Raw genomic sequence first — 10360 nt, 5'->3', positions numbered from 1 at the left:
TTAAGTATCATTATTATTGATATTAGTATTAGAAGTACCATTTAACATTGATTTTAATATTATTAATTATATGATTATTAAAATTTGTTTTAAAACAATAATTATTATTGAACTTACCATTACTACTAAAAATGCTATTTATGCTAAAACTATTATTTTTACTTTATCATTATATTATCAAAGTAAAGTATCATTATATTTAAAAAATTTTCAAAATTATTATTTTTATTAAAACTATCAGTTTATCAAAAATTAGTAAAGTTATTTTCTTTATCAGTAATAAGTTAACACTGTTATTGTTATTAATATCACTATCGTTAGTATTATCATTCCTATCATGTTAGTATTATTACGAATAGATATTTTTACACATTACAATAATATTAATATTACATATCACTATATTTTTGTTATTAAATGATATTAATTAAACTAAATGTAAAATATATCAATTAAAATATATATATATATATATATATATATATATATATATATATATATATATATATATATTCTTTATTAAATATAAACCTTAATATAAATTGGTATTATTAATATGTTACAATAAATATTAGTGATATAAAAATATATAAATTAAATATATTAAACACATAAATTAACAAGTATGATCATTAATAATAATATATATAAACTTATTCAAATACGATTATATGTTTTAATATATATACAAATGATATAGGTTCGTGAATCCGAGGCCAACCCTACACTTGTTCAATGTCGTCATATGTATTTTTACTAAAAAATACAACATCGTGAGTTCATTTGCTCCCTTTAACTCTTCACATTTTTGGGACTGAGAATACATGAGTTGTTTTTATAACTGCTTTACTAAATGCTTTTGAAATATATTTTGAACTGAGAATACATGAAATGCTTTTATAAATATTTGACGAGATAGACACAAGCAAAACATTCCTCGAATGAATTATTATGCAGACAGAAGTTCTGTGGATTATTATTGAATTAGTTGGACGTGATAATTGCCACTAATTATTGTGAATATTTTTCCCCTGATTATTATTGCTTGGTAACCTAAGAATTAGAATCGGGTATGGCCCTAATTTACGCGAATCCTAAAGGTAGCTACCGGGTTTAACACCCCAACCCAGAATGTTCACTAGACAGAAGAGCTAGTGGGCGTGGTGTTTAGTACTTCAAAGTTTATATATTATACAGACGAGAGGTTCTATTTTTTGGGATATTATTGATGCGCATTATATGTTAAGGTCGGTTACCAAGCCAAGCGATGAAAGCAAAGTGAATGTTATGTATCGAGATAATGATTTTTATACACCGGTTATGTGTATTAGTTTTTGTGCACGAGATATGTGTACGGTTACTAAGATTTATGAAAAATGGATTTCGTACACGAGAAAGGTGTACTGTATTTAGAAGATATCGCATGTACATTACAGCTGGGTATAGGATTCGGGCCCATTTGTACCATGCAGCATTTAAATCTTGTGGTCTATCAAAATGATGAATTTTATTGTTTATGATAAACCTATGAACTCACCAACCTTTTGGTTGACACTTGAAAGCATGTTTATTCTCAGGTATGAAAGAAATCTTCCGATGTGCATTTGCTCATTTAGAGATATTACTTGGAGTCATTCATGACATATTTTAAAAGACGTTGCATTCGAGTAATTGAGTTCATCAAGATCAATATTAAGTCATTCATAGTTTGGATATATTATGAAAGGATATGCATATCTGTTAACTTTCGATGAAATGGAAGTTTATCTTTTAAAAAACAAATGCAATGTTTGTAAAATGTATCATATAGAGGTCAAGTACCTCGCAATGAAATCAACTATTGTGAATCGTTTATAATCGATATGGACTTCGTTCAGATGGATTAGGACGGGTCATTTCATCTAAAGATATTTTCATAACCATTCTTATCTGAAATCATTTATTCCTTCGCGTTATCTGTATCACATCATAAAGAAAACTGTTTTAGTTTCTAAATATCTGAAACCTCTTAGTGTAAAGTATGAATATTTTTAAAGTAATGCTGGAAACTGAAACATGAGTTAGTATAATATAATGACACTTGATCAACGTGATTATATTACAGTAAGTCATGCTGAGTTTCTAAATGGAACGTAATGATTCACAGACCATAACGTCATCATGTGCCATGTTACATGACTCTTACATTCAATCTAATCTCTAAACATATCAAGAACATATTCTATTGATAGTTCTATCTTTTCCTTTGGATTCTGGTAATTTCACAAGTCAAATTGTGCTATTACAATTTCTCTCTTAGAGCATTAGCTATGTTCATTCCGAATTTCATATCTATGAATTCTAGACCATTATTCGCTTGACTTGAAGTCGGGAAAAGAAGACGGAAGCATAAAACTCCAAAATATAAGGAAAAAATAAGCACGAAGACAACGCAGAAATTACAAACCGTGTACATCGATGCGTATAGCAATATAAAGACATGGGAAAACTAAGAACACTATAAACCCAAGAGCATAGTAGAAATTAACGGATTCCTCCAGTGGAAGATGAAAAAGAAGAATGACAGATGTGATAGTCAAGAATATATCAAGAATTAAAACTGGATGGAGCATATTGACGAATGTTTTGGAAGTACGAAGAAAGGAAGAAAGTATAAAAGATGGGAGATGTGGAAATAAGGAACCGTAGGAGGTTGATTTATAGTAAAATATCCGACAGAGAAATCGAGACAGATTATTGCATTAAATCGAAGAGGATCATAATTTCCTTAATCGCCGAAGAATCAAATCTTATATAGATTACAAAGATTTTCTTTAATCCGGAGATCAACCGTGATGACGTCAAAAGATAAGACGAATCCCTATTTTCTCATTTCACTCTTTTACGATTGCTTCACTCATACGTTTCGAGTAATCGAATTATTTTATCCATATTTCTCAAGCATGATAAAACCCTATGAATCCACTTATATTCGTCATAATAACATTCTTATTGTTAGCCATGACGACCTCGATCAAATTTCGGGACGAAATTTCTTTAACGGGTAGGTACTGTGACGACCCGAAAATTTCCGACCAAATTTAAACTTAATCTTTATATAATTCCGACTTGATAAGCAATGGATTTTAAATAATCTTGAACCTCCGGAAAGAGTTTTACATAAGCTTTTGGTCACCCTTTTATTCCGACGATTCACGAACGTCATAACTTGATTTAATTGTTTAATTGTTTAATTATTATGTATATATATGGATTTATATATATTTAACTTGAAAATATGATAATTAAATATCTCATTAACTATATTAACAAAGTATTATATATATATATATATATATATATATATATATATATATATATATATATATATATATATATATATATATATATATATATATATATATATATTCATACTACTAATTCAAAGAGTTTTTGAACAATATATATGTTACTATTTAAACGACGTAATTAACTTATGTTAAAATGTATTTACATATAATGTATTACGAGTGTAAATACATCCTTACAAGTATTGGATACACTTTATAATATACCAATACATATAAAGGATAGCTATACTCGTATTTCCGTTCAATTTCCTCAAGAATTCTACTCGCATTCATACGGTATTTTTGCCCGTATTATACACAGCTTCTAGAAGTATTTACTATTGGTATATACCAATAGAAATCTGCAATTATTTGTGTAATATGTCATTCATGACCTAATCAATTTAATATGTCATGCATGACTTAATACAATTTAACTTATCTTAGATATTTTCACTAAAAGCCAAAATTATAAGCTTATAAATAAGGACCATTTTAACTCATTTTTACTCCACATTTTCTTAAACTAAAAACACACACTTGAATGCTCTCATATCATACTTTAATCTCAGCAACTTTCCTCTTCATAATCAGGGTAAAATACTTCTCAAAATCCTTGTTCAATTCCTTGTATAGTTGCTATCTTATTATACTTATAAAACTTGTAAAAACTAGAACTTGTTTTGGTGAACACCAAGCTTGTTTGAAAAACTAATCTAATCTTTCTAACTTAACTCTAATAACACTTATTTATATGTATTATGATGTTATATTAAGTTAATATAAGAACTTATAACTTGTACATATGAAGAACACCTTGAAACTTAACATATATCCTTTAATCTCCATTCGGTAAAAAGCGGGCTGTTTTGGGTTAGGAATTAAAAACCTATCTTAGACAAAGTGGAAGTATTTTATCAAAAATCATATATTGGGTGGATGCCGGGATTTTTCCAAATCTGTCCACCGACACAAAAAGAAGGTAAAGCTCTCAAAATTACTACTTGCGATGAACTTTTCGAATTGGTTTTGTAAAATTTACTTCTTAATGAATCCATAGCAATTTGATTCACTTTAAACGGTGTTGTAATGAATATTTGGCGAGCAAAACAAAATCTGCTAAAATTAACGTTGTATGGACGAAATTTATATTATAAAAACTATATTAACCATATCCTTGTTAATTTTTCCTATATCCTATATATATTTGGACATGCTATCAGTAGTATAATAAAATATTATAATCTTGGCTAATTCTGTGATTGTATAGTAATATTCTTGGTACGTCCTAACACAATAAGTATACAATACGTTTTGATAAATCCTAAGACAATACGTACACAATACGTATTAGTTAATTCTAAGACAATACGTATACAATACGTCGTGGGGGTAATTCTAAGATTATATATATATATATATATATATATATATATATATATATATATATATATATATATATATATATATATATATATATATATATATATATATATATATATACCGATTATTGGATTGTTGGACTTTTCGGACTATTTTGGACTACTAACAATGGACTACTAACATAAAATGTTAAAAATTATTATATAAGTATTCTATGAACTTGCTTTATTTTATTCATATATCGTATTATTATCTGAATTGTTATTATTGCTATAGGTTCGTGAATCCAAGGACGACGGTCATATTTTTAATAAGTTGAAAACTTATTATTAATATACTTTTACTACTGTGAGTATGTAGTCCCATTTTTAAACTCTAAAAATATTTTGGGATGAGAATACATGCATTTTATGTTTTACGCAATGGACACAAGTACTAAAAACATATTATACGTTGAGTTGTACCACTTTGCATATTTTTCCCTAATAGTTTGGTAACTAATATTTACATGTTGTAAGAACATGTAAGCGCGAATCCTATTGATAGATCTATCGGGTTTGACAACCCAAACCGGGCTAGTCGCACTAGTATCGTAAATGGTTGCATAGTACTTCATTTTTACTACACTTGGTACAGTGTAGGGAGATTTTATAATAAAGGGAATATGCCACATTAATGGTTAAGTATGATTACCGAAGCGCTCAACAACTTATAGAATACTTTTATACACTTGCGAGTGTACATATATTTATAACTATGAAATCTTGTGGTCTATATTTATATCGATGCTAAACCTATATATCTCACCAACCTTTGTGTTGAATGTTTAAGCATGTTTATTCTCAGGTCCTTAAGAAAGTCTTCCGCTGTTGCATTATCTGAGCAAGCTGTGCATGGAGTCTCATGTTTTTGTTTAAATGAAGTGTTGCATTCAATAAAACCTTCGTCATGTATTATATTCAACTTTTATGTCACGTGTGTAGTATTTGGAAACCGATGTATTATGGGAATTATTTCTTAAATAATCGCCCACTTGTTTAAAACGTGCATTATGTATAATAATGGTGTGCTTTTTATGAAACGAATGCAATAATTTCTAAAACATATCATATAGAGGTCAAATACCTTGCTATGGGACCAATGAATAACGTACTGCGTTTATAGTGATATGAACGGGTCGTTTCATGTTTCATCATGGGTTGAACAATAAGCTACATCACCAGTGATATTAACTAATGTTTCTCCACCCTTGTTCTTCGACTGTGAACTGCTTTGATCTTGTTCCTCTTACAATCTATAGCAGTTCTTCTTCATATGTCCTTCTAATCCACAATAATGGCATTTTATATGTTGGTTTTCTGCCGTTAGCTGACCTGCCCCTGCTCTTGCTTCTGCCTCTCCATTTATTTTTGCTACTCATTCGCTGTCTCTCCCGATTCTCTGTGACAAAGGCATGGGTCTAATCTGTGCCCATGTCTTTTCTCCTTGCCTCTTCACTGAATAGGGCATCCTTGACCATTGACATGGTAAGTTTGCCATTCAGAGCTGAGTTGCTGAGTGTTACGACCAGCGTTTCCCAGCTATCGGGAAGAGAACTAAGTAGCAATAGCGCATGGACTTCATCGCCAAGCGGCATCTCTACAGACGATAACTGGTTGACCAAGCTCTGGAACTCACTGGTATGCTCGACAACTGAAGTTCCACTTTTAAGCTTCATGTTGACTAAACGCCTCATCAACAGGGCTTTATTCCGAGCAGTCTTGGCCTGATACATGTCCTCCAACTTTTTCCAGAGGACATATGCGTCTGTCTCTTGTGCAACATGGTGGAAGACACTATGATCAATCCATTGACGGATCTGACCAATAGTTTTTTGGTTTGATTTCTTCCACTCTTTCTCTTTGGCAGAATCAGGGTTTATACCCTCCAATTCAATAGGATCGAACAAATCCTTACAGTTGAGGAGATCTTCCATCTGAGGTTTCAACAGCGTGTAGTTTGTGGCTGTGAGCATAATCATAGCTCCCGAAGATGATGTTGATTCTTCTATGGACATTATCACCTTACAAATAATTTTTCAACACAAACGGGGTTGATTTGTAGAAAACAAAGATCACCGTTACGTCCGGAACGGTTGAAAATGGTGGAATAAACACTTCGCGGCTTAAATTCCACTTACGGGGCAAAATTATAATTTTTATAAACTTCAGAGACCAAAAATGAAATTCTAAAAATTTCAGAGACCAAATTGTAAAATTTCATAATTGCTACAGTACTGCTACAGTACTGCTACAGTACTTGCTACAGTGCCTCCAGCAGCTACAGTGAATTACTACAGGACTTTCTTCTCCGGCGAAAATTCCGGCACCGGTCGTCTTCTCCGGCGAGATTCCGGCGAGTTGACCAAACTTTGTCCGCGTTTTCTGGGCTCGTTATAACTCCGTTTAAGTCACCTTTTTTTGCGTTGGACTCGGTTCGACGAGACGAATTCAATGGTACACTCAAAATTGAATTTTGAGGAAACTTCAGAAGACCCAAAAACTCAACCAACGTCTCTAACCAAACTCTTGACACCACTTGTTAGGAAGAGAGGATCGCCTGGACGTTGGGAGATATAAATTTGAGAGAAAATAACTCTATTACTCACAAGAATAGATTACACGTGTATTTACAAAACTCAAAAAAACTCTCAAACTCACAAGCACTCTCTAGGTTGTGATTACACTTCTCTGAGTGATTTGGGATGATTTACAACTGAGGTTTGCACCTCTATTTATAGCTAAGATCTTATAGCGGTAGATAGGTGTAAACGAGGAAGGTGACGTGTGAACGTGGAAGGTTGGCGGCCGTCACCGTTTTCAACTTTGCTACTTCCACATGGTGTTCAAAGAAGGCTACTTTGAACATCTAGAAGGTGGGCTTCTAGATTGCAAGCTAGAAACCTTCAACCCAATCTCCTTTGAGATGAGTATATATATATATATATATATATATATATATATATATATATATATATATATATATATATATATATATATATATATATATATGCTGTTAACCACTTAAAACTACATCCATATTTGTTCTACGGAGTATTTGTTAACTAGTATCTTATCTATCTATTTATTTTGGGAAAAGTGAATATGGTGTTGTTGTGCATATAAGCTTATATGACAAACACCTCAAATTTTCATGATTTTGATGTTGTTTTTGTATGATAAGTTTTGAAATGCCTTATTGAATCTACAACAAACAAAAGATTACATTTTGTTGTTAGTTCTTTTGGCAAATTTCATCAAATATAGATGACATATTGTTCCACATGAACAATTGCATATTAATAGTGTTTGAGAACTACTCATGCAAAACATGAATTAATTCGAATTTCGTTGCTTCAATCAATATATAATCATATAAAATGTTGTAAAATAGTTAAAATGTAGTTTAGTTTACAAGAAAAATATCAAAATCATGAGAATTTGTGGTGTTTGTCATATAAGCTTATATGTATAACAGCACCATATTCACTTCCTCCATTTATTTATATTTATTTACTAGTAGATTTTTTGACTGTGATATGCACAGCCCAGGATTCAATTATTATCAACAAGTAGATGCTATGTTATAACAAACGCTTGATTTTATCATATGCATGGCCCGTGATCCCTCACACTTCATACAACTCAGAAGGGTAGACATGTTTGTTACAAATATTGAAGCTGAAAGGCTCAATTGTTCACCTATTAAGCGCATTTGAACCCTAAATCAACAAACATGATGAAATATGACACAGTATAGGCTAACTATTTATCAGAACCAGATTTGATTGGCATCACATCACATAATGCCTAATGTAAATTCAAGACAGAGTGCTACCAATCTCCTATTTTAAACCACATAGTTCTCATATCTCCACACAAATATAAGTCTTGCCTAATTGTTATTATAAGATTTTGGGTTTTTCTAACGACACTCAGTCGTCTGGTGTCATTAAGATGCAGAAATATATTGTACAGTTGAATAATCGCCCCCAAAAAATCAATATAACACACTTATGCACGTTAAAGATAGCTCGTTAGAAAAATCCAACATGTTTAAATTGCACATTTTACCATTTTATGGAAGGATCCTTCAAAACTGTTTGATACTTTTATTGAAGAAACCTTCCCACCTTGAGGGAATCGAGCCAGGTCGGTTGATTGACATACTCGTTAGAGATCGCAATTGTTGTCAGCTACCGAATCAAGACAAGAAAAAAATGGCTACTATTTACTTAGTTCTGTTAAGATAGACGCAATTAACGTTAATCGATCATCAACGTGTTATATTGTACTTTTTTTTATTGATAAATCAGAAACTTGGAAGCCTTATAATAATACATGGACCCTTAACACGTTTGCTCATTAAACCTTTATTAAAACAACAACAAAACAAATGGTAAAAACTTGTAAACCCATAAATGGACTGCATGACTTGTGCACTTGAGATTGTACTAGTCATTTGGGAGCCAATTTTGCCTTAATTTTTTCCACCTCTTTTGTTCCAATTTGAAATGCTTTAGTCAAAACAACGTCTTCGACAGTAGGAGATGATGCAAATAAAGCGTTAGCCACCCGTTGAGTGCCAGGCAACTGGCTGTTGAATCCGGCAATAACGGCAGCAGGAACACTCCCTTTATTTATCTGAAAATGAATTAAGCCTCTAGGGAACGTAAAGATTTCACCTTTTTTAACAGTCTTGGAAAAAAGTTTGTTTTCTGTGGTTATGAATCCAACATCTAACTCGCCTTCGAGCACAAACACAATCTCAGTGGCTCGTGGGTGAGTGTGTGGTGGGTTTGAACCACCAGGTGCGTAATCAATGCGGGCCATGGACACACCCAATGTGTTTAGACCGTTGATTTGGGTGACTGAGGCTGCAGTCACGGTCGCACCAAACGTGTTGTTGGTGCTAGCAGGCTTGGTTAACCCTGCGAAGAAGAAATCGTCTGCTGATATGTTGCTTTTGCAAGCGAATCCATTCTGTTTTGTTCCTGTGTTTACAGAATAATAAAATAAACATTTTTCGTTGGAAAATAAGCAGATGAATTGAAATAAATTTCATTCATTTAATAATAATAATAATACTTGGATGGTATGAAGTAAGCAAAGTACCAGATGAAAGATCTGCAACACAAACATCTTGAAGTAAGTCAGGATCTGCAGAGATGAATGAAGCCAAGAAAATGGCAAGCATTATTGTGCCAATCATCAGCCCATTAAAAAATGTTGCTGCCATAGCTAACAATTAGTAATATAAAGTACGAGTAATATAGTAATTTGTACGGACTATTAATTAATAACAAGAAGAAATAAAAGTGAGTAATTATAATGGAATGAAGGGGTATTTAAAGTATGTAGTAGTAGAAGACATAATAACAGCAATGTACTCCAGGTGGGTAGCTGGTACATTTCAACCTATACTTTTTAAAGAATTTTTTCTCTTGTTTCTGTGTATGTCATTGACGTTTTTTAAGAATATATGAACATCTTATATAATGTTTCGGTTGTTGTTCGATGGTTTATTGGTGTGTCTAGTTTTGTATGTTTTGTGTTCAGTCGGTTGTATCGTGTATATGTTGGTTTTCTGTTGTGAGGTGGGGCTTGGGT

The 10360-nt window shown here is 31.9% G+C and overlaps 1 protein-coding gene across 1 annotated transcript; it reads right to left on the bottom strand.

Moving 5' to 3' along the window:
- Positions 1-9170: 9170 nt before the first annotated feature.
- LOC139855474 (germin-like protein 5-1) lies at positions 9171-10025 on the bottom strand. Its single transcript, XM_071844701.1, has 2 exons — positions 9866-10025; positions 9171-9744 (listed from the first exon to the last, which is right to left on the bottom strand). Exons 1-2 carry the CDS (start codon positions 9987-9989, stop codon positions 9209-9211), a joined length of 660 nt encoding a protein of 219 aa, XP_071700802.1. The 5' UTR covers positions 9990-10025; the 3' UTR covers positions 9171-9208.
- Positions 10026-10360: the final 335 nt, after the last annotated feature.

This window comes from Rutidosis leptorrhynchoides, chromosome 6, assembly GCF_046630445.1.
Source record: "Rutidosis leptorrhynchoides isolate AG116_Rl617_1_P2 chromosome 6, CSIRO_AGI_Rlap_v1, whole genome shotgun sequence".
Lineage (NCBI taxonomy): Eukaryota > Viridiplantae > Streptophyta > Magnoliopsida > Asterales > Asteraceae > Rutidosis > Rutidosis leptorrhynchoides.
This window is presented reverse-complemented; position numbering and strand designations above follow the sequence as displayed.